This window comes from Homalodisca vitripennis, chromosome 2 (genome assembly GCF_021130785.1).
Source record: "Homalodisca vitripennis isolate AUS2020 chromosome 2, UT_GWSS_2.1, whole genome shotgun sequence".
Classification (NCBI taxonomy): domain Eukaryota; kingdom Metazoa; phylum Arthropoda; class Insecta; order Hemiptera; family Cicadellidae; genus Homalodisca; species Homalodisca vitripennis.
In genome coordinates, this window is record NC_060208.1 from 186,140,795 (window position 1) to 186,167,035 (window position 26,241).

At 31.5% G+C, this 26,241-nt stretch overlaps 2 protein-coding genes and 1 long non-coding RNA gene across 8 annotated transcripts in view; 1 reads left to right on the forward strand and 2 right to left on the reverse strand.

Moving 5' to 3' along the window:
• LOC124355139 (phosphatidylinositol N-acetylglucosaminyltransferase subunit C) lies at positions 1 to 24,978 on the reverse strand. 2 transcript variants are annotated; one of them, XM_046806110.1, is made up of 2 exons: positions 24,849 to 24,978; positions 1 to 1,116 (listed from the first exon to the last, which is right to left on the reverse strand). In XM_046806110.1, exon 2 carries the CDS (start codon positions 1,098 to 1,100, stop codon positions 252 to 254), a length of 849 nt encoding a protein of 282 aa, XP_046662066.1. In that variant the 5' UTR covers positions 1,101 to 1,116; positions 24,849 to 24,978; the 3' UTR covers positions 1 to 251. The 2 variants fall into 2 exon arrangements, with proteins under 2 accessions (XP_046662066.1, XP_046662068.1); XM_046806112.1 differs by lacking the exon at positions 24,849 to 24,978 and adding an exon at positions 6,890 to 7,036.
• Positions 7,565 to 12,045, forward strand: LOC124355141. The gene is made up of 2 exons (XR_006921745.1): positions 7,565 to 7,770; positions 9,354 to 12,045. It is a non-coding gene; the product is annotated as an uncharacterized LOC124355141 (long non-coding RNA).
• Positions 17,444 to 26,241, reverse strand: part of LOC124355137 (electron transfer flavoprotein beta subunit lysine methyltransferase-like) — a 28,132-nt gene continuing 19,334 nt past the window's right edge. Inside the window, exon 4 of one of the 5 annotated variants that reach the window (XM_046806106.1) lies at positions 17,444 to 18,027. In XM_046806106.1, the coding sequence (XP_046662062.1) occupies positions 17,618 to 18,027 (410 nt within the window). In that variant the 3' untranslated portion in view covers positions 17,444 to 17,617. Of the gene's footprint in view, positions 18,028 to 19,745; positions 21,386 to 22,228; positions 22,744 to 24,786; positions 25,334 to 26,241 lie in introns of those variants that run through there. The other 4 variants (XM_046806107.1, XM_046806109.1, XM_046806108.1 and 1 more) reach the window with 4 other exon arrangements.

The following is a 26,241-nucleotide window of genomic DNA, read 5'->3' on the forward strand; positions in this document are numbered from 1 at the left end:
TTATAAAACATTTATATATATATTTCAGAATTAACAAACAACCAATGCATCAAAACAGACTACTTACAGTATTTTTGTACCTAAAATGACTAGACACTACCACTCCTTACGAAATAAATATTTAAAACTTAATACTGAGATGGCTTTATCTCAATAAAACTTATTGCTAAGTAAACTTTGCTAAGTAATTGACAATAGTGTACTAGTTTAATAAGTAAGCAACTTTATTAATTTAAATTTTAAACAAAATGTTACGAAACTGAATTATTTGAGTTGTTAGGTACAGGCAAGGATACCACAGCTTCGTCCCAAGGTCCATAAATATTCTCTTTGTACCTGTACCACCTGATGAACCATATAGGACACAGGACATTGATAAACAACACAACCAATACAAATAAAATGGTCATTGTTAACGACACTGTCCACAAGGAATAAAGGGTGAGAAACACTAAAATGAATAAAGTCACAAATGAGCCTTCAACTTTGGCCAGTACAAGCGGCAACATGACAAAACATTCGACGGTTATGGACAACAGAATAAACACGTGAAATGAACTCGGCAACCGTGACGCCAGACAGATTGCTCCAAAGTTGGCCGAGTTCAGAGAGAGTGAGCTGGATACTATGAGTACTTTGACTCCGTAGTCAAAGAAAATCAAGTGCACCGTCATCATGAATACAGTGGTTGCATAAATTGTATCTGTGCTGATTGATTCTGTCAGCGTTTTGAGCACAGGAGAGAGAACATAACCGAAGATAAAGAACACAAGCACAGTCCGAACGTGTCTCAGCCTACCGGACTGGTTGTAGATACAGATGGCGTAACAGAACAATGAAACCAGTCCGGTTTGTGCCAGGATCAATTCTAGCGGTAACCAGCCATTGTGTAAATACAGGAATGCCACAACAAACAAAACCACCAAACAGAACTCCTGCGTCACTAAACCGGCACCGAGAATCGCTTCTCTCACAGTGACTTGGTGCATGTTTATGTTTTTTTTCATTTCATCCAAGAACGATTTGTCTGTGTAGTTGTCTGGATAACCTTCATTCTCATAGAGGTTTTTCCTCCAAGGCTTCCTCTTTGTTTTGCTCATGTTGGATTATGATTGGCTGAAAACAAAGTAGTAGCTTAGTATCAACTCACAAAATGCAAGTAATTCAAAAAGTATTTACACAGCTAACATTTGACAATATTACACTCTTTCAGAAATAATTTTCCTTAAAGGAACACTTGAAAGTACTTTATTATTCCAAACTTACAAATATATTTTTTGAATAAAAAAAGATAAATAGAGTGAATACAAAATTTTCTTATACCTTCTGTTTTATTTTATTCAACCGGACTAAGTCCCAAAGCATGTTAGCCCATAAGGATTTTTGTTGTTCCCTTGCTTGGGAAATTTCTAAAAGTCTTTGAGTCTTTTGGAATGTTGTAATTTACCCGCCTAACGTAATACATTCCAACCCTATACACAAATAAACAGAATATACTTAACAGTCTCCATGCTGTTAAGAGATAAATAAAGCTCAACTTCATCACAGAAAATGAGGTAGAAATAATGAGATAGAAATTGAACACTGTTCAACAAATGTACTGTTCTTTAAAATGTTCCAAAACTCTTTGAATTTATGACTGTTATGATGAAGAAGGAGATGAGGTGATAGTATAAACAAAAGTTTTTGATAGTTTTTCACTCAATTGGTTGAAATTGTATGCTCAAAACAGAATTTAGTTTACAGAAATAGATCACTTAAATAATAAAATAAATTGTACGATTAAATACACTTCAATTATAGATTTTTTAAACCAAACACTTTTTGGGGTCACCCATGGTACATTATTGGTATCTCTGCTATTTCTTTGTTAATGAAAAGAAATTCTATAATTATAAATATTGTGTTTATATGGTGGCAATACCACTCTACCCATTTATATGTGTATATATATCTCAACAATTCAATTCTAAATCCAATTGAAACAAACTATAAAGAGTAAAATATTAATCTCTGTGAAAATAAAAGTATTCCTAATACACTCTTAAATCAAACAAAATCTCTTTGACAGAACCTGATAAACAGAAAGTTTGGGTCTAACATTTTTAGACAAAATAATTTCTAGTTTATGTGCTCTTAGCGGAATCTTTTAACTGCACACTAATATATGTATTAAAACTTTATTTGCATGTTGTTCATGGTATCTACATAATTCAATAACACATAAAATACAATCTGTATTATTTCAAAGTTGCGTGTTTTGAGTAAGATTTATATAACCTTTTGTAAAACAAAAGTAGCGATAGTGGTTTCTTTACATCAATAACTTCTTTACAAAAGACAAACGTTTTAATAATATTATAAATGTGAATATACCCCTTTGTTTTTTTGTTTTGCTTTTACGCATAAACTATTCAACCAATTGTGCTTAAATTTTACATGGACATTCTTAGGATCCCTGGGATGAATATAGGCTTATTCTTATTTCTAAAATCTCTCCAGGCTATGCCTCACTGGTCTCTAAAGCATCAAAAAAATCTCATCTTGGTCTCTAAAGTTGTGTATTATAGGATCGAAAGAGCCTGTAAAATGTAATAATTCTGAGTTATCATTGTATTATGACAGCACAACCATATTTTAAATTTATTTAATCACTTTTTTTTACTTTATTCACATTTTGATAGAGTGCAGCAGCATAACAAAAGTAACAACACTTCTTATTTCCACATCATGGTAACAAGTCAAACCAATTAATATATTCTTTATTTTACCTAATAAAACTAAATTGGAAATGTGTACATTTAAGGTATTGAATTTTGTTTCCTCAGACATTGTAGGATGGCCTATTTACAGCAACTGAAAGAACAAAGATGGAGGGACTGGGCATTAGATTGATTCAACTAACCATTCGCTCCGTGACTAGGGTTTTAAATTTTTATAACAGAAAGTCATCAAGGGAAACATCGCATCCATTTCTCACTTATGACGTATATGATACTGATTAGATATATAAACACTGATTCCTAGACTGGACCGAGGAAATAGCATGATATGGTGAACATGGATTGGGAATCCATGTACTTTACTGTAACATGTAACATCTTTACATATGGATGGCAACTCTCATATTGTAAGTATTGAAATGTGCTGGTATTATTGATGTTGATTTTAGTTTTATATTTATAATAATAATATCTATATCCATACAATTTAGAAAACTGTACTGGTTTGAATCCTACCTCAATATATATAGGTCCACATATGTTGTTTCTGAGTGCAAAATAGCAACCTCTAATTTTGCGTTGGAAATAGAATTAATTTGAACTAGAAGTGCACAACCTGAAATAAGAATTACTCACAATTTTGCTTAACCTCTGGTCCTCTTAATCATGATAAATAAAAAATGGGTGCATAATAAATTACTAATTCCGTTTTAAAAATACCATAGGACCATATCGTATTACATCACAAGTGCTTTCACTAAGAAAGCTATGAACTTCGACTTTGGACTTCCTTTTGATTGGTCTAAAATAGTTCGTGTTACTGAAATCATGGGAGTTATTCAATTAAATACGTGGAATGTTTATTGCATAGCAACTGCGGACGAAGCCACACGTATGTGTTAGTGTAGATATAATATAATGTAAAAAGGCTATGTACAACACAATAATACTCCTATCGCCAATCTCAGAAGTGTGACTGCAAACTAAACTTATTATAAGTGGGAATTATGTTCATAAGTTATAAATACATTCCATTATGGAAAGCATTCAAATAACTAATAAACTATTTAAAACATATTTTTATGTCATTAAAAAATTAATACTTCCAATGCAATTAATTATTTAAGCTTAAATAGATGAAAGAGATCAGAGCCTGGGTCAGAAGTTCAGGTTCAAATCCTGTGTCTGACATTACCATTGATGCGAGCCCTACTTTCTGGTGCCAATTTGATGAGTGTCCCAGGTTATAGCGCCAATTTGCTGTGTGTCACCCCCACGTTGGTTGCGATAATTTGCTGAAAGCCCTTTACCTTGACTGCGTCAATTTGCTGCGGATCCCCTCGACGTGGTTGTGTCAATTTATTGTGAGTCGGTTCTTTAGAGTTGTTGACTCACCATGTAGTTGTACGCCTTTTGTCACCAGTGGCACGTTGTTGTACCATGTTGCTCATCATGGTATCGGTCGCCATCTTGCCCAATGCTAGCTGTATTCCCTTGGTACTACTCAAAACTTATTAAATTTGAACGTCTCTGGTGTTATCACCAGAGACAAGTCTGTGTGTATGTCAGGGTTCCAAAATATGTTAAGTAATGATTACAAAATTTAATATCACTCCATCACACTTTTTATAAAAGGGATATTCAAAGAAAGTCAAACCAAGTGACCACGAGATTAATTTATTAAATGTCACACTCTCAACACATATTATAATTTCACTCACCTTGCAATGCTTTGATAATTTAAAAATCTAAAACAATATCCCATCCTTGATTAAATTTCAATACACTATACAACAGATCACTACTATCCCAGGAGAATCAACACAACCTCCTTGCTTCAAGTCTGGTGAGAGAAGACCGAATCTCCATATAAAACGACGGATACCGACTCAAAACAATACTCATTCCCTCTCTCGTTCAAATCAGCGTCTTCACGAATAAATATAATTTGATTCTTTTCTTATAATTGTCGAAATTTATCACGTTTACTATAATTAATCAATTTAAGTCTTTCTAATTTCTTTTTATTATTTTTTCAAAGCTTTTTAGTTAAATTTTTAGCAACATGTGCTTTATGACGTCATCAATATACAAGTCATTCGTACCACAATTGGCTTTTCTGCGTAATTCTATTTAGTGTTTTTGTAAAACACGAATTTTGGTTATGTTTACTTCATTTTAATTGATCAAATCTTTTCCCGCATAAAGTTCAATAAATTTCTTTGTTATTAGTTAAATAAATTTCAATTCCGACAACATGTGATTCACTGACGTCACAGTCTGCCGATTCATTGACGTCACAGTCTGCCAATTCCCCGCGAATATTCAAATGTCGTAATTTGACCTGTTGCACCATTTCATGAGTATGGGTACACCAGTACCCCATATTCTATTTGATAAGATCCTTGCCCAGATTTGTGGCTGGTAAGAACAGGAAGAATATGCAGTCTCTCCTTTAAAATATGAATATGACTAGCTGTTACCCACGGCTTCGCACACGATTTTCTACAGAAAAATTGGGACGTAGGAGAGCATATTTCTTTTAAACGTCGTTATTACCCTTCTGAGATAAATGATAGTCACTGACAGATACTCCAAGCTCATGATCTATTTAAGATTTAAATTTTAAAACAGTCTCAATATGCACCTGTGAAATAACTGGAATTTTTCTTCAATATTATATGATTGATTTTTGTATACAATTGAACTATATTAGACCATCGTGGACAGGAGTCAAAAAGTCGGAATTCATTAGCGCAGAATTCAATGTAATAAATTATGGCGCTCAATGTAATTTTGAAACGAAAATAGGCATATCTTAGGTACATATTATTACAGTCTAATAATTATGAGCTTCAGATGTTAAGCGAAATTGCGTATGGTTTTTATTTTAAGCTTTGCGCGTGTATCACTTCTGGATTAAATTAGTTATATCTCCGATGCCATGATTCAGCTTGCTTTGTTGTCTCGATCGAGAGAATATGTACACACGGAGTTTTGAGAACCATACTTCTGTCAAAAAAAAAAAACAACTAAGGTTGGTTTTATAACATTCTTTATATTTGTAGCCAACGTAAGATAGTAATTTTGATATCTGCATTGCTCTTCTGATCAAGCATGAGCATGGTTTATATTAGATAAATATTGCAGTTAAAGGTGAATTTTTACGTCAAATTTGAATTGTATTATCTGGATAGTAAAGTCTATGTTTAACAGTGATTGCAGAAACAGTTGAAACAAAATTTGCTGTTTCTCTTAAGCTTACTCTATGCTTTCAAACTATAAGTGTAAAGAAATTTAAAATAGTATTTAAATTATATTATAAACATATAAATTTCTTTGGTCTCATTATATATGTTTACAAAGAACAGCTGATTAAATTTGAAAAGGCTCTTTCACTTAATAACATATGTTTGCTGCAATGCATTTCTTACGGGTATTTCTGAACTTTTAGAGACCAGTGGGGTGGAATCCTGAATCGGGAACGGGATAAAAAGTATCCTATGTTCTTCTCCCAGTTCTTAGCTACCTCCCTACCAATTTTCAGCCAAATCGGTTCAGCCGTTCTTGACTTATAAATAGTGTAACTAACACGACTTTCTTTTATATATATAGATGTACATTTGAACAGAAAACATTTATCTAACCTAGACATTTTCTAATCTTGTATATGTCAGGGATTTCTAGTTATAATAAAATAAACTCATAAATTACTACTGGACTACTAGCAAGTTCCAAGTCACAACCCCTCATACCTGCCACACCGTCGACCACCACCATAGATAGTCTGCTTTGTTGCAGGGGAGCCTAAAATTTCAAACTCAATTACGTTAAATACCAAACATTTTAAAAAACTTTCACATGAAATTAATTACTTTAAGTATCTACTACTCTTTATGAATTTAAAAAAATCTGATTTTTCTATTGTGCACCTACAATTTCCCCCCTTGAAATCAGGAAATCCCAAAACCCTCCTCTCAAAACTGCATTTTACATTTATTTGTTTATTCTGTAATAATAAGTGAATTAATTATTTTGGAAGCAGTGGAAAAATGTTCGCTTTTTCCAACTTTTGGGAACTGCAATTCTCAAGAAAACATAATCTTAACAGAAAACAGTCTCATTTTGACCCTTAAATTACACCTCGGAGAGTTCAGAATACTCACTACTGCTCATGAGAATGAAGGTCAAAAACTACATACTTGTATTACAAAACATCATTTGTTAAAGAGGCCCAGTACCTACGACATTCCTATTGCTGTGGTGATAACTATTTTGATAGTTTTGAAATTACTAAGCTGTCTGCTACTAACTATCTTGACACAACAACTACAAAATATCTGCTAACAATTTTCAAGATAAATCAATGATCAATAACTTACAAATGAAGATAAAAGTACGACTTCCTGAGATAACCAAAGAATTACTCAATGGATACTCGTTACATAACATATTTTGTGCTCTGCAGAAACAGAAAATTGTAAAATGAATATATATCATTACCTACTACCTACTACTATTTGTAGGTTAAACCATTAATTTTTTTATCAAATTTTAACTATAGAACTATGTAAAAGCTTTGAACTTAACTTTACAGTTCATTAATTAAAATTGTCTTCCAACTTTTTATAATTTCATGCTATCCAGATGTTTTATGTGGCTAATTTGTTCACTAATTCATATTTGTGCAGATATTAAACATTTTGTTTACCTGTTCTAGTCTAAAATCAAATTTTGTATACTGCTCTTGAATATTATTATGATATTATGTCTTTTTAATATTAATATACATTGTAACAACAAAGAAGATAACTGTGATAAACAAGTCATATTGCTAATTGTTTTGTAATATCAGTCATTGATTAAGCTATAGCAAAATACATTACAGCTCCGCCTCCACTCCCTTCAAGTCAACTGTAAAAAGTAAATGTGTTCTATTAGCAGTTTCAGTTTAACATCTATAGGTTGAAGATAGCTCTCCATAGCAAGGCCAAAATATTTCAGGAATTTAATTTTTTTTTTACACATCATGAAATGGAAAACTTAGGTGATATGTTTGTTGTAAGATAAACAATTTTAACTTTTTAAAAGTAATTAGCCAGTACGAGTCACTCTGTATTTGACAGAATTAATGAGTATACCAAGGTATTTTACAGTATTAACGATGTTTGTTTTCACAATTATATTCGTAGAAACAGGAATGAGGGTAATATTTAAGTTATAGATTTTTTTCTCAATATTTGAATAGTTATGTGATAATGTATATGTGTGGTATTAACCCTTACTAGACCAAAGAGTGGCAGGTCTGACACATACTTGCTGGGACATCATGTATTACAATTTCTCTCCAGGGGATTATAAAACTAATCAGAATATTGATTTTTTTTTTTCAAATGTTATAAACAAGCCTAACTATTAGTATCAGAGTAACTTCTGATGTAGCAAAAAAGGTCATTCTTTTTGCTATATCATTTTATTTTGACACTAAAGAAGACTAACTTATTTAAATAAAAAGCTATACAATGATCTGAGAGTCATTCCTATTAATTTTGTCTCAAAGTATGTAAAAAGCAAACTGGCAAAGTAATTGAAAATTTTTCAATAATACAATAAATAAATGTATTTGGATAAAATAATTCATTAATATGAAAGTGAGATTTAAATTGATGAGTTTTTATGATAAGAGAGGTGATTGGTTATAAGTACGTAATGTTTCTGTACTCATTGTTGCATTGTAATTTAATTATTTATTATGAAATTACTGTATTTATGGCTATGCACACTTGTTAGCCAAGGTTATCTTTAAAGTGAAAAGGTAAACAGATTTTACAGAAACTAAATCGCCAACTAGTAAAAAGTGGTTGTATAAAATGTCAGTTACAAAGATATTTGAATGTAACTTTTCAGATTTATGTGGTTACAAATGAGATTAAGTTGAATTATATACTGATAAGATAGTTGAATGATACTGATAAGATAGTTGAATGATACTGATAAGATAGTTCGTGAGACATTTAAACCTTTAGCTCCAAAGCAACACAGTATATCTAGTATTGAACAGTGCAGAATAGTCATATTGTGTAAAACAAGAGAGCGACCACATCAAACAAATAGTTTAGTTAAAGTTAACTCAAAATTTAAAATTAATTTATGTGTTAGTGGTCTTTTTTTCAATATTGGAATTTTGCAGAAAACTAGTGTTTTACGTTTCAATTCTAGAATAGAGAGACATAATACTTAAACGTAATTCTTTTATATTAGTATCGTATTAACAAAATTACACAAATCACATTTCTAGATAAAATTCTTGTTAAAATCACTTATAAAAACTATAAAAGATTGGTTTTTAAAATAGACAGAGATAGTATGTGGTGGAATGCAACAAAAACGAATAACATGGGAATACCCACACACAACTGTTTTTATCCTTTTACTGTGTGATTTTGAGATTTTAAAGATCTAATAAATTTACTTTTTTACTAAAAAATATTCTTATTAGACCAACATGGATTTTAAAATTTTATTTAGATGTTCACCACTTTTATCTCATTACATACATAAGAAAACACTACAAAATTCTTAAGCCAATTATGGTTCAAAATGTACACAAAAATTACACAATGTTCGCAGACTGTTTGCAGCACCATCTGACGCCAATGCCTAAGGCTGTCGCCCAACCTGTCACCGCCAGCGCCCGAACCAACTGTAGTAGCTAAAACCGCCATCCCTGTTTTGACGTTTTTGCAACCCTTTGCTCTGTTTTATCCTTAGTTTTGATGTAAATTGAATGTAGCAGATTATATGCGCTTTCGAATAGTGTTAATATGAATTGCATTTCATAAAGATCAAATTTGTTTATGACGTGGTAATGCTAAACCAAAACATTTCTTTACACAAAAAATACACTTCAGACCAAAATATTGGTATGAAAAAAAAATTATTTGGTATAGATATCATAACAGACTGCTAATAATAACTCAGAACTTAATTATTTAAAAAATAGTTTCACAACAAATATTTAAAGTTATTTTGGAGAAAAAATATTTTTAGGCTAATTATTTTTGTAAAAAATTAAATATAACAAGAATTACCTTTACAATAGGAAATAGGATTGTGAATACTTACATAGTATTAAAATGGGAGCAATTTACTCACTACCATAAATCTATATTATAGTTTTCCTTCAGTAAGGAAAATCTGTATCAAAAAATTATTGAGATAGATATATAAAAGAGGATGTTTGTATATATGATATTGATAGACTCATAAACTATCTGACCATTCATTATGAAAATTTGTATGTATATGTATTTTTTTCACAGAGAAGGTTTATATGCTATGCCGATTGATGTAACCTCACCCCCAGATGGTGTTGCAAAAGAAAAAAGTTTTCACAGTGTCTACACTTTATAAACTGCAATCGCGAGACAATTACACATATTAAATTGCCAAACACTATTTGAAGCCGCTAAGTTATCATGTATGTTTGTCTTTATAATAAATTTTTGGTTGAACTTAAAGCTTAAGAAATAAACCACTTTATAATAAAGTAGATGTACGTGTACAATGGCTATAAACATACACTTTTGACAGATTTTCTTGATCATGGCAAAACGGCAAACTCTACATCAGCGTTGGAAATATAATTCACTTGAACAGGTGGTAATACACGGGCAAATCTTATGAAAAGAAAAGCCTCGGGAAACAGTTAGTATCTAATCACGTTATTTCTAAAATGTGTGTTTAGGAAGACACAAGTGGACACTTTTATTCGGACGTTGGTTTCCAAAAGGTTAACCTAAAATGTCTGGGTTTGAATTGTCTTTGACAGTTAAATATATGTTATTGATATTCAATAACATTTTCTTTTTTAATTTTTTTGACTAAACATATTTTTGTATATTAAAATTAATTAAATGTGGAAGAATAAAAAATGTCTTATGCATTAAAATATTTGTGTAAACTTTAAATTTTATATTCTATAATTGCTTCACATAAATAATTCTCTTTTTATTTTACTGGTGTTGTTAAATATCACAATATTTGTGTTTTAGAGATTGTGGGTGATAAATTAGTCATATTAGAGTCTCTGCCTCCCAAATGGAAGCAATGTCGGCGAGAACTAGGTCACTCTGTTCCTATCTATTATTTGTTACTGCCTATACATACGTACTTATTATAAATATAAAAAGTTAAAGTCGACATATAAGTGCACATGCTAACTGAATACAATAGGTAAAAAAATTAAATTTGAAATTTCAAAAATATTGTTGGTCATTAACGCGTAAATGTAAAAATCTTTATTATAACTTGTAAATAACATAAAAAATTGGTCTCTTTTAGATATGTAACGGTGCTACAGTTATACTAAGACATTGTCTCATCAGTGGTTAAGAGATTCAGATTAAAAATAAACACCCTAGTAGACTCCACCACAGCCTTGTTGATCTAATAATAATTTTTTCACCTATTCAAAGGCCTGCCTTGATGAACCCCTAACAGAACTCAACAATCTAGATCTAGGTATTGAGACAGAGCTTGCCATAATGTTTATCTCAATATGTAGCACGTAGCATCTCACAGCATGCATTCTATACTGCAAGTACTTCTTCATCGCCCGCATGTGATTTGATAACAAATAGTTTGTTGCCTCTGTTACAGAGTCTCTCTTTAATGCCAAAAAACTGCTTTTGTATCACAGCCTGACCTGCATCAGATAAAACTGCGGTTCTGCAACAACTTCAAGCCATGTGAAGCATCCTGGTACTGGACAAAGTAATGTTGCCTTTCAGTACCAGGTATGCTTCAAGTGTACATAGAGAGCTATCAAACCCACACTTGTAACTTTAATTTTAACACTTCATGCAAAAAAAGCAATATGCTGTTGTTGTATAGGTTTTGTAACAGATAATAGCTAAAACGTCACCTCTGTCATGTCTTTGGAATTTCAAAATAAAGTTCAACAGCTACACAACCAGAGTTTGATGACTGAATAAGTGATTACTGCAAAACTTAGCAGGTCTTTATTTCAAATTTCCTATCAGAATGTTTGGTGAAGAATATTGAGATGAAGATTGGACTGCAGCTTTCAAAATTCAAAGTCAACAGGCCGTTGTTATATTCCTCTTCAACAAGTGGTTTGATGGACTGCAGATCTTCTAGATCCGTTCCCAGAATCTTCTGCAGGTCTCATTCCACAGTACCATGTCAGAATATCTAGGATTACGTACATTGTCTGGGCAACAAATTGTATGCTGAATTTGACCTTTTTTGTGGCAATTCATCTTTCCTGAAGCAGCTATTAAAATAATTCTTAAATTGGGATGGTGTATCAATTTTAAAACTCTTTATTTACTAATTTCACTTGTTTATTTCCTTTGTTGTTATTTTTCATCTAGTTGATCCATAATATCACCTACTATATGTAATTTTAACTGTAATCCTAATCATATTATAAATGTGAAAGGGCCTTTGTTGGATTTTTTTGCTTTCATACATAAACTATTCAACCGATTATACTGAAATGCTACGTGAAAGTTCGCTGGACTGTGCTTTTGAGCTAATGTACCAATTCCAGATCTAACTGTTTTAAATATTTTTCAGTCTATAAAGAAACAAATGCGTAGGTAGTGTCATTTTAATGTATACTAACTGTATATTTTTAGCAAATATTAAGAATTAGATATAAAAGACAAAGTTAATATCTAACTTTTAATATAAAATTAAAGACTGTTATAAAATCCATCATGACAGGGGATTCTGCCAGAAGTAGGCTTTTCTGATCTGTGATATATATGTATATATATATATATATATATATTCTAGATTAGGAAACAAGGCAAAATCAACTATGAAACGATACTAAGAACAAATTAAATTAAAATGGGCATAAATCTATACCTTTGATGTATTTTCTTGATCATGGCTACTAGGCAAACTCAACATTGGTGTCGGAAATTATAATTCACTCTAGTCAGCAGTGATCATACACGTGTAACACCTACCAAATTATGTGCAAAGCAGCAGGTAACTGCTAGCAGTGCAGATATTACTGTACTTTTAAAGACTGTCTTAGTTTTTTTTTTTTTTTTTTTTGACAGAAGTAGGCTTTTTTGAGCTGTTTTTATATATTTATTTATTTATTAATAGTGAAAAATGCAAAATCAACAATAGAACAAAAAATACTAAGACCGGAGTAAATTACAATGGTCATAAATATACATTGTTTAACACATTTTCTTAGTCGTGGCAAGAAGACAAACTCAACATTGGCCTCGGAAATACAAATCACTCTAACCAGAAGTACTCATACAGGTGAAAAACCTATGAAAATGTGTGAAGCTGCAGGTAGCTGTTAGTTTGTACTATATTTATTACATTGTACTGTTGCCATTACTGTACATAAATTATTCATATCTTGTTAGTGGTGATCATGTATATAATTGAGGCGGTAGCTGCTAGAAGGGCCTATCTCAAAAAACCATGTTTTGAGAAAACTGCATTTAAATGTTTACTAATTGGATGAAAGCCATTTATTTTGATAATTTTATTCACTTATTATATTTTTTATTTTACAAACAGATTTCTCTTTTATATTTCCACACAGTGTAACTGAGTTTAATTACTTTTATTAACCCTACTACCAGCAGTAATAAAACCCTACATTGGCATGCTGTTTTGTAGCGTCACATAACGGTACAAAAGTTAAATAAAAAATTAATTTTCTTACCTAAATATTAGGGGCCTTTCTAGTTCAGACAAAATAAAACAAAGCAATAATTTACATCAACATAATTCTTTATTAACATGGTACAACCTAAACACATTTTAATGTTAAAATTAGTGTGTGAGAATAGCGTAATAAATACTGTTCACTTTTAGTTTTTTACTTTGTCTATTAACTTAATCGGAAGGAAATTTTTCTGCATTCTTCTCAAAATAATCTACATAAAACCATCGGTTTTCTTCACTTACTGCAGACATAAGGGAAAAGAACATCATCTACTTTACTTTTATTAATTTGTATGGAAGATGCACGTTGAAGATCAAGATCTGCGGAGAAAGTGCGCATGTGCTGAAACTGCTCATAAAACTCCTGTAGAAAATGTTTTACAGCATGATATAGTTCCAGATGGATCATACATAATAACTGAATATTTTTGAATACTATACTTAGGTGTAGTTTCTGTAGGAATTCTTTTCATTTCAATTGATTTTGGATTACGTAAAAAAAAAGGGAGCAAGAGCTTTGTCCCAGTTTACGATTATTGATGCATCGTGAACCAGTATGAACGGAGATGGTTTATGGCGAGAAAGAACTAATCTCTCAAGGTAGTCTTTGGGATTTTCAATTATTTCATTCTGCTTGAGCTGTTTTTTTACCAATCCAAAGTTCCTATCGCATTGATTGAAAGAGTGTCCCCTAACTGGAAATATCTGTTTAACCTTTACATTATATTTCTTTGACAACCATGAACAAAACTGTGTCATTGTGGCATTTTTATTCTGGCCGCCACACACGCGTCCGACAACAGCACAACTTCTTTTATATTTTGAAGTTTGTTGAAAACCTTTTCAAAACAATCAAAAACAAATGACGCAACAGAGTTAGCACCCTTTTTTGACTCACCTTCAATAAACGTATAGAAATAGGATGTATCGTCATTGTGAACATGAACATTAAATAAATACAGCCATAAAAGCCTTTTATAAAATTTGGGAATGATATTTAACTTGGGTAAGGGAAGGTTCTGGGAGTAGTCGAACTCCAAAACTAAGACATCATTAGATTGTTTTGCACTGCTTGATCAAATCTTGTTTTATTTGTTTAAACCTTTCAGCTCTTCTTTTATGAACATTATAGTCATTACGGCATGGATCGTTTTGGTTGATTTCAAGCTTTTTCTGACATTGAGTGCAATAGTCACACACATCCGTTTTTGGACGTTTTTAGAGCAAAGTTTGTCCTTCTAAAAAATTTAAAATAGGTTTTATATTTCATTGGCAGAGCATTTCCAGTTTTCTCCATGTAATACTCTGAAAACAACTTGTAAATGCCTATGATTGTGATAGTTGGGTCTTCAAAATACAGCCTATTTGACTTAGTATAATGACTAGGCCTATGTGGAATTTTCTTTAAAATGTTCAGTAGCAAGTTGCCACACAGTTTCCCCGAGGCATTTCTTAGTATGTTTTCCTCTTCTCTCTTCAAAGGACTCCCCTGCCATCAACTTAGCCTGGATTATTCTAATCCTTTTTTGTGATACTTGAAATATTGACAAAATAAGATTTCGACATACCTGTAACTGTTTTCCATTAAAATTAATGTGATACTTCCAAACAGCAGATCGATCAATTTTCTTACTCTCACATTTAATCAAACACTCAGTTTTCTTATCCTGTATTGTCATGCAACTACTCAAGTATGAATCTTGACCACTTTTACCCAAAGGATTTCCGTTAAAATTGGTTAAAAACGTTAAGTTGTTCATCAAATGAGAACTTTTTGTAGCACTCATCCCTTTTGCAACAAGATTTAACTGTATTATTAACTTTAGGCGGAACATCTCTTTTCCCGAAGTGGAAGTATAACCTAGGCCTGACTGCCGCTTTTGTTTCCGAACATTACGGCCCCCACTGTTCAGTGCTAACTACTTTTCTCTTTACACCTTTTTGAGTTAGACTTCAAAAGAAGTTCACCACTCATTTTCTTCAGTATCTAACACCAATATAAATAAAACACTCAAATACTACTTGTAAGCTACAAAATCACAACACACAAAACAACAAGAAGTGAGGTTATATTGTACAGCAGAAAAACACAAACACACGGCCAGCTGATGCCACCATTTGTCTATGCTAGAAGGGCCTCTCGACACATAGACGTTTAAATAGGTTTATCTTGACAACAAAGAGGAATATTTGAATGAGTGAGATGGAGGTTATACTTAAACATATGGAGAAAAAAAATATAAGCGATCTCCTCAAAAAGGGCCCATCTCGAGATAGGCCCTTCTAGCAGCTACCGCCTCAATTATTGTTATATATATAAATTACTGTATAGCATGAACTTAGGTCTCCTCTTTGTATTCTTATGTACTTTGTATAGAAGCATGTTTTGGCTTGATAAACTATTTTATTTGCATAACCTTTGTATACTTTACCACATTGTAATAACCTGACATCTCTTGTAATTTATTTCATTGTTTATTTGACATTATATTGAAATCTCTTTATTACACTAGTTACTGTTTACTTCATTATCACTCGTAATCAACTTAACTGTCTATGCTAATCTAAATATTTATTATATACTTGTATTAATAATATTACCTAAGCTCAGCCTGGACTATTTGTTGCATTTACCGCAGTAAAGGCATTTGTTGTCCGTAAAATAAAATAAAATCTTATCATTAAACAATTTATTGGACTTTATGTTAGGATTCCTACAAGGAGGAATAAATTATCAATAAATAGTACAATTTATATTATTTGTAAAAATATTTACATATATTTAAAAACAAACATATCACATGGTTTGTCTTCTTCCAGAAAGCTAAAGGATGGGATAAACTGTTTTCACCCAAATAAAATTCATATAAATCTGCTGATAATGTGCTGATCAGTACATGAGTGGGGCTTTCTTAGATTTTTCTTCCAATAAATAATTATTGTATAACTATATACAAAATTATATACTGTTTACAGTCAAGGATGAATAGGCTTTAAAACGGTTTATAATGAAAAAATCCAAATGAAAATGTTCGATTACATTCAGTGATGTAATAAAAAGAAGATTCCGTAATTAGGTTTCAGAGTATGTTTATTAAAAAATTTTGATTATTAATTTTTTTATTACAACTTTATAACTTATTTAATAAATTCAACAGTATAGCACTAATACTTGGGTTTCCGTGTGGCCAGACCAATCTGTTGTGAATTGGCTCAAATTGTATGTTGCTTTGGTCGTCAAGTCCTTGTGATTACTTTTCATTATCGTAGAGGGATCACCTAAATATATGACCTTTCCTTGCTTGCAGGCCTCCCTTAACATCGGCATAAGTGGGTCAACTACTTTCCAATCATAGAACAGGTCACCAACCAAAATAAGATCCCAATTTTGAAAATCCTTTTCTTTGCCGACAAGATTACTACATGTAATCTCTAAATTCACTCTGCTTAGTTTAGCGTTCATATCAATACCAACACAAGTCACTGTGAACAAAATATAAACATTGTTCGTACAAGAATTAAATTAAAAGTATAATTTTTATAATAAAAAACAAATAACATAAAAGTTTAGATCATTCATATATTATTTTTATTTATCATGTCTTCTTATCATATGACATTTTTATTCTAAAATGAAGCGAAATAATTAAATTTGACTTTTTTATATATCAATTACTAAAAACAGGAACAAGAGCCTCAATTCACTATATGATACTATTTTTATTAATAATCTAATTTAAACAAAAATCTATGTAGCATTTTGAATAGGATAAAGAAATTAAGACCATTACAAATTCAACATTACCGTTCTTAAACATAATTAGTAATTTGAAGATCTCAACTACAAAATTGATGTCACTTTAAGATTCTACAAACTTTTTTTGTGAAGGACAAAAAACACATTGGTCTAGAGTAGACAGTGGTGTTTTACTGTAGCTAGATCCAAGATGTCAAAACCGTAAAGAGTAGAACACATAATACACTGCACAGAAACTAAATGAATGCAGTTTTAATGAAAACATTATTTCAAGTGTACACAACTCTAAAATACCAGCCAAAACAGCCATTAATTTTTTTTAAGTACTATTCTTATAACCAATAAAAAATTTAGTTAGTTAGGTTTTTCACAGTTTTTGTTGCACATAGCGTTACAAATAACATCATCACACAAACAGGCTCATATTCAGGTCATTGATGAGATATTTGTATTTTTCTATTATTTCGTCTTCTTTTGTGACGTAGTGCTGAAACTTCAGGACCTCCGTTTCCTTATAACCTAACAGTTTGAAGGTGTATTCACTGCACTCGTATTCAGCAACCGTTTTCATTTCCCCCTCCTGTGCAAAGGCTTTGATCGTCCCAGACGGGTCGCCCACATAAACAGCTATCCCGTTGTCGCAAGCCATCCTTAACTTAAATATCAGCTGAGACACTTCTTCATACTTGTACCACACACCACTAACGAAGACAACGTCCCAATTGCTGAGGTTTGTCTCCTGGACGATATTTTTGTTTGTGATATTAACTGTCAAATTGTTTAATTTGGCATTCATGTCAATACTAATGCATGCCCCTAAAAATAATATAGCATTACAGTGATTATAGTCAATCATCAATAGTTTATTATATGTAGACAATTAATTATTAATAAAATATCCTGGATTTGATCTTTAATTATAATATTTTTAATTGTGTAATCAAATCAAAGTTTAAAACTGATTGAGTTTAACATTAAAAAAGTGAGTTCAATACAAATATCTTTTGAAAAAAAATTAGAGAATAAATTTAAAGTACAATGTGTACTAAAAACATTAAGATCCAAATTTTTAATGCATTTATTATAAAAAAAGTACAGAGAATTCATTTTTAATAACTTATTTTTCTATATAGCACAGTTAACATTCTGTATTCTGTGCTCTCGGAGAGATATTTTTAATTCTTTTACAGAAATTCATCACTACATGTATCATCCGTGGATTAAAAACACTTATTAACTACAACAATGATAGAGAAGAACTTTCACATCCAATTCAGTTTCACTTGGTAAAAATAATATGAGTAGTTGGTTGTTTTTCACTGTAAAATGTTGTCACATAAGCTTTGTAAAATTTCAATTTGGGTTTTTCAAATGGGTCAGGGAACAATGTCAGTACCATCAAAGAAAATTTTCCATATTGCAAACAAAACCTCCATGAATTTGTAAAGAAAAAAAGCTACTGAAAATTCCAAATGCCTTCTGTGAATCTCGTTACGATTCTAACGTGTATCTGAACAGTATTTTGATTACATTTCCACACAAATAAGTTACTAGTGACAAACAGGTGCATTAGTCTCTTAACCATGTTCAATGTACAGTATAATCAAACTTCTTGAAATTGACAAACAAACCACTTCAACATATTTATTAATTCATTGAGGTTTAACGAGTACAACAAGCTGATGAGTCATTTCATCCTTCAAAATTATGCACAAGAGAATAACCACGCACATTTCAAGCTTTCCAGGATATTTTATTGTGCAGTAGTTTAGTTACCAGTAATTTCAATGATGATATAACAGTTCTGACACATCTGACCTCAGATGAAGCACTGCCACTCCCTGGGCTAGTCCTTAAATATTAATGGATTTCATTATATTATTGGGTATAATATTATGAATATTATATATTCATTCAACCCTGTGCTAGTTGTAAAAAACAAAATTACCGGTTGAAAATTCAACATATGAAGTTATTTTAATTACATGAAATATACCGTTAAATTTTGAGATAGTACTGATGTTTAGAAAAATCTATATAACACTCTAATTTTGTAATACATATAAAACAATCTTGAATATATACAATTTTATATAAACTTCAAGTAGGAATAAGCTATGATTCTAATATAATTACTTCAGCTAAGTATAAAAAGACTTTGTAACTATTAACCTGTAAAATTGGAATGGATCAAACAAAGAACTCAGACACTACTGTCATTCCGTATCCCAGAATTTCCGACGACACTTTCGGTAGATGGTATTGAGCAACTGGCCTCAACTCGTCTTTTAGTGTGTATGCTCTGAATATTCCACAGGGTTCCGCTAAAAATATTCTCTTTCCTCTCCGCCTCGCATTTCTCAACATAATAACGAGTGTTTTCATCAAGCTAAACTCATAGAATAGGTCACCAATTAAGATGCAATCCCAATTTTCAAAATGTCCATGTCTGCCAATCAAGTCTTCTTTTTTTATTTCCAAACTGACATTGTTGAGCTTAGCGTTCATATCAATACCAACACATGTCACTGCGAACACACAGCCTTAGTTAAAATGTTTAGTTTGTACTAACCGACCAATTAACATGAAAAACATAAGAGTGTTTTATATTGTTTGATACATGTTTTCTCTCAATAAATATAATGTACATAAAACTAACATTAGAACAAGAAATTACTATAAAACATCATTAAACATTGCTAAAAAAAAATATACATTTTAGCATACAATCTGTATTAAAAGTTAAGAAATAAAATGAACCAATTAAAAAATCTATTTGTTGACAAATTAGACTTAAAAGCAACTATTTTTACAATAAAAATACAGGAAATTCTTAGTATCTGTTAGAACTTGTTTGGTGTTTTGAAAAAATGTGAGGGGGTGTTTCTAACAGAAATGATAAACACTTAAAAGTGATAAAAGTTCCATTTTTACTGGTAAAAAAATCTTTTAAAATTCAAACCAAACTGAATTTTAAAATTGCTTTCAGACACTGAGCACTTTCAGCCAATAGTTTATTTTATCAAGTGTTAAATTAGCGATATGATTTCTTAATGCTATAAATTACATCAACTTTAAGTAATGATGTTAATAAAAACCTTTTCTAAAAACATGTTTTTTAAATGGAGTAAAATAATTTTCCCTACATCGTACAGATCCATAATCCTATTCCGAATTTACTAAAATGTTATAACACTTAATTTTACCACATAAGAAAATACTTGTACAATTCCAAACAAACACATGGGGCATAAAAAGTGGATAATTGATGCATAAATGTACCAACCATGCATCCCATGTTTTTGTTTTGAATTTTACACATATGTATGAAAACTTTTTTCAACTCGTATATTTTTATTTAGCTACCAATTTCCAGGATAGATGATAGAAACAAATTCAAAACTAATTTACTTGTTTGCAACATTAGCTATTCAAATTTTGGGGATCCATATCAAATTTAGCCGTTTTATTAAAATAAGGAACTAGGTTTTTTAGAGCACTAGATTTCATTGTCCATCCATGTTCATTATACTATTGGACTCAAAAGGAACTGACAAACAAATCTTCAGAAGAAGCATACCATAAAGTAGCAGTTCTTAATACAACAAGCAAGTTGTAAACCTCTAGAAAGTATTAAGAGTTTAAAAATACTAAAAAGAGTATATAATTTAAGAGTATAGTGAGTAAAAGCTGTGTTTGATGCAGAAGTACTTCTAACAGTACAAAATAATTTACACACAAAACTTGATCTCTTTTAAACTAAAATCAATTTTGTAGTTGTACGATTCTAAGTACTTTTGCAGCACTTTTATACATCAGGAGAGATGAAACAATTTCCACACATCTGTATCAACGACTCCATGGTCTTGGAACATTTTCATTCCCAACTTGTATCTGATTATATGGGCGAAAAAATTTCCAGGCCTGTCCTTGGTGGTGACGAAGAGATACCGCCCTGGGTCCCCGATGTAAATAAACTTCCCTGCAAGCTTCGCACTCCGCAACCACTTCACTAATTTGTCTGCAAGAGGGTTCTCATAGAACATGTCACCCACCAGCACAACATTCCAGTCCTCTGCAGTTCCTATCTTCATAGAGCTGATAAGGTCGGTGTCAGTTACGTTGACAGCCACTTTGTTTAACCGAGCATTCATTTCTGTCAGTAAACATCGCACTGGAAAAAGTGAATCTTTGTTAACGAGTTTTTGTCAACTCATACCAACATTAGTTTCTTATATACAGTATTTTACATGTTTTTTTAGACTGCACTGAAACGCGAGAGGATTATAAGATGAATAAAGTAGTCAGTGTTATCTTTTGGTTGGATTCCTTTGCTCTTTATAAATTTCCAGATGATTTGCAGTAAAAGAATTTATTTGTTGTTTTTATATCCATTCAGTTAGACAGAGCAGTTTTGGTCCACATACCTTTGTGAAAAACAACTTCTCTAGATCAGGTAGGAATATGACACATTTATTTCTGATTAATATTGAGTGCACTCTCTGTCTCTGATTCAGTGGTTTTCCCATCAGCCGAGCATACTACATTATTAAAAACTTGTAAATTATTAAAAAACCTACACTCTTTTTTGGAAAAACATTAAAGAATCATGAATAAATGAAAATTAATTTATCATGCAGGAAATTATAGTCTGTCTATTCAACTTTCTCTATTCACAAGGGATTTTTGACAAAGAGTTGTTAAATAAAATGGGTAAATAATGGAACACTCCGATAACTAAAGGTTTTCACGAGTTGCAAGAAGTCATTATTAACAACTTGGGGAAAATCTTTAACATCACTGACACATAAAACCGGTCTCTTTCAACATCAGAAGAAAGCACCAAATATCATTTGTTGTATTTCCTTTTTGATGATCCAACAATTAGTGCTAAACATTGATCTAAGGCACGTAAAATTATTGACTACTATTTACAAACCTAAGACACCAAAGACTTTATTAAAACTTAACAACACCCTTTACATTTAAAAAGGTTCTGTAAGAATTGGATACATCATCCAAGAGTTCAAGTTTACTACAACAATTGACAGATTAATTTTACATGTGAATTAACAACAAATGTTTATAATACTATACACTTTAAAATCCTCTTCAAAAGTGGATTACTAAAAGAGGCTGTTTTTAGCAATGAATAACAAAACAAAACAGTACGATTTTATTAGTATGTTCTTAACAACCTCCAAACTTGAGTTGATGGCTGAGCAAATGGGTCATGATTGCTCATGGGCAAATTATCGTACGACTCCAAGAGTTGGTACTCAAAGACATTGGGCATTAATGATTGTAAGGACTGTTTGGGTTGGCCAATGTAGACTTGTTTTTCAGCTCGACGAGCCAACCGGATCCAAGGGAGCAAATATTTCACTTCTGGATATTTTCTGCTGAGAATATCACCAACTAGGATTACATCCCACTCACTGTACGTATTTGTTCTAATTATGTTTTCTTCAGTTACATTCACTTCGAATAGGAAGTTTAATCGGGCATTCATGTCAATATATAAACATTTCACTGGAAATACGTACAAAAAACTGTTTAAATTGAAACATACTAAAAGCTATTAAGTCATACGTTCATTCATTAATAAAGACAGGTAAATTTACAAAAGTTTGTAGATGTACAATGAACATGTGCCTATAAAACTGTGATTTTGAAAAACCATAGAATTGCAACATGTTATAGTTATTTAAATGAACGTTACATTATGAGGTTCATGATGCAAGATGTAGAATTAAATTATGACTCAAGACAACAAAATGCCGTAAATCTGTATAACCTGTTCATTGGGCAAGTTATTTTATCTATAACTGTATATAAAAAATGTCAAAAATAACTATAAGTATAAAGCCACATTGCTGTAGGTTAACTATTTATGTAGATTGTTGTTTTATATGGAAAATATATGTATTAAATGAGTATTACTTAACATATGGTCTTTGCTACTGACCAAGTAGTACATCGTGTACAACTCTTTCACTACCACAGCTTACAATCACAGACAATCAATAAAATACGGTTAATCACAGGAAAGCTTGTTAACGCTTTAAGTGCTTGAAAACTATGAATAATAAGTATGAACATATGATATACAGGGTGTTTGAAAAGTATGGGTAGGGCTTAATATTTTTAAAACCATTGGTGATAACATCTATAAACTTTGCACAGTGTCATATGGCTATGTAAACTATTTTTCCTTGCTATTACCATGACATGCCAACCATGGGGGGACGGCCCACAGAGGAAAACAATGAAATCTTAAAATGAAGCATGGGTCGAGTGATACCTCCTTTGAAAGAGCTCACTTAGTAGAGTTGAATGCCGCAAACCGCATCTCAAAAGGTTTATCCAATCAGAAATGGCGACTTGTTTTAGGTACACATTGTGAAGTACATTATGCGCTGCCATTTCTGACTGGATCGTCGTATTCTGATGCGGTAGGCGGCGTTTCACTCTACTAACCAATGTGTTTTCACTGACTTTTTTTAATTAGCAAATTATGTCATAAATTTATAACACAATAAATAAAACTAAAAAACATTGGTATTTATTGTGTTTTATTTATTGTGTTATAAATTTATGACATAATTTGCTAATTAAAAAAAGTCAGTGAAAACACATTGGTTAGTAGAGTGAAACGCCGCCTACCGCATCAGAATACGACGATCCAGTCAGAAATGGCAGCGCATAATGTACTTCACAATGTGTACCTAAAACAAGCCGCCATTTCTGATTGGATAAACCTTTTGAGATGCGGTTTGCGGCATTCAACTCTACTAAGTGAGCTCTTTCAAAGGAGGTATCACTCGACCCATGCTTCAATTTAAGATTTCCATGTTTTCCTCTGTGGGCCGTCCCCCCATGGTTGGCATGTCATGGTAATAGCAAGGAAAATAGATTACATAGCCATATGACACTGTGCAAAGTTTATAGATGTTATCTCCTATGGTTTTTAAAATATTAAGCCGTACCCATACTTTTCAAACACCCTGTATGTTTTTAAAATCAATCAAAATATAGTAAAAGTTTGTGTAACGTTTAAATACTGTTTTTTCTACATTTGAGAAAAGATTGCCAACAACGCTTAGTGTTAAGTATATATTATTATATTGGTCTATCTTTTGGTGACTTTATGAACTTGCACATTTGTTTCTTGACAGAATTTATACTACAATATATTTAGCTCATTTCATGGCAAATACACAGAAAGGTATCAATGTTTACTCCAGTGAAGGGGAATAGATCTCTCACCCAAACTTGACCATCATTTGAGTAGGCCCACTATATACATCAAGCCTTCATTACATTCGCTCAATTCCCCAAAGTGTAAATGTAATCTTCTTTAAGTTATAAAATATAAATTTTGTACATTCATAAATTTTATACTTAGGCTATTTTTATTTAGTATTTCACATGATTAACTAGTGTGCATTACTGCAGGACAATCTTTTGAATGCACTGTACTATGTAGGCTTTGTAAAACCTAAAAACTCCCCAAAAACTAGTGAAACAAAGTATTTATGGGACTTCTTGATCTCACAATAAAGCACAAACCTAAAAGTATTCAAACAAGATATTTGTTTAGACATTTTTATAACATTTCGAATAGACTGACTTACATTTTAAATCAATATCAACAGCAGATCTTATCGCAGTGTTCTGAGATTCAGAAAGTATATCACTTCAATTGTATTACTGCAATGAATTTACTGAAGAACAAGTGATACAGTAACAAAACATAGGCCATCTCACTGGGAAGTTTTCAAGCAGTGACAAAAGTCCCAAATTTCAGTTGTGATGTGTCCCTGTTTCTCTGCCATCACGTCTGGCATAAAGTAATGCTTCAGCTGTTTCAGTTCCTTTGGTTTAATACGAGATCGGAAGATTTCTCCCGGGTCTCCGATTATCACATTCACTCCAAGACGGCATCCCAGTTTGAGCCAAGGCAAGTATTCATTGGCATCGTCCGGATGATAGAACATGTCTGCCAGTAAAATGGTGTCCCATTGCTTGTGTGAACTGTTCTGATGCACAAGGTTATCGGATCTTATATTGATATTTACATCATTTAACTTTGCATTCATCGCGATGCCATAGCAAGTCACTGGAAACAAATACTCACGTCACAACATTTCACTGGTTTACAATTATTAATTAAGAGAAGAAAATTATATGTGATAAATCCATAGCTTTATCAATGATTGGGACTATATTTATATGTAATGTGTCTAAACATTGCACTTTCTAATGAATCAACTCGTTTCAAAACTGTAAGTTGTTTTAACAGTGTTAGAAAGAGTAATATTAAGAAGGTTTATTCTTTCTCTTTGTTTCTCCCTAACATCTTACGAGTAAAGTCATTTTTAAATGGTAGAACATAATTAATTAAAGATTTTTTGAAAAACACCATTAAGTCTGTGAAATTTGCATTACAATTGATAAGCTTTGTTTAAACTAAATAAAATTCCCAATATTTATTAATATATCAAATGATTTATCCAAAAGGTTGCTTTGTGTTCTGGTTTAAATTAAAAATAAAATACATAGCCAACATAATACAATGTACATGTCTCAAAATTGATATCATTTATAATATGTAATTTAAAAACTAGTGGGGATTATGTAACTAGCTAAGAACAAACCACATCGTTGTGCAAGATGAATTTTTCGAAAGTTAATACATTAGACTAAAGTACATTTTTGTAATAATGATATGTAAGGATTTTTTAAATCCCATTGTTGTTATTTTTAAGGATAAAGATTACTTTATTATTAAATACACTTGCTGTGTTCAATTTAGTGCTTTATCATGTATTGAATGGAAATGGCTGTCCACAGTAGACCAAAATATGAATACTCCATTTTTTATTAAGGTGTGAATTGGTTAGATGATCTGTTCGACCAGAGAATATTATGAGACTACTAGTTGTAAGGTTACATTCTGTGTATCTAAATGTAAGATTTTTTATGTAGTGCCAGTTTTTATTTTTAATACTCAGTTTCAATAAAAAA

Excerpts from the sequence above, each read along its gene's own strand:
- LOC124355139 (XM_046806110.1), bottom strand. The coding sequence starts at position 1,100 with ATGAGCAAAACAAAGAGGAAGCCTTGGAGGAAAAACCTCTATGAGAAT.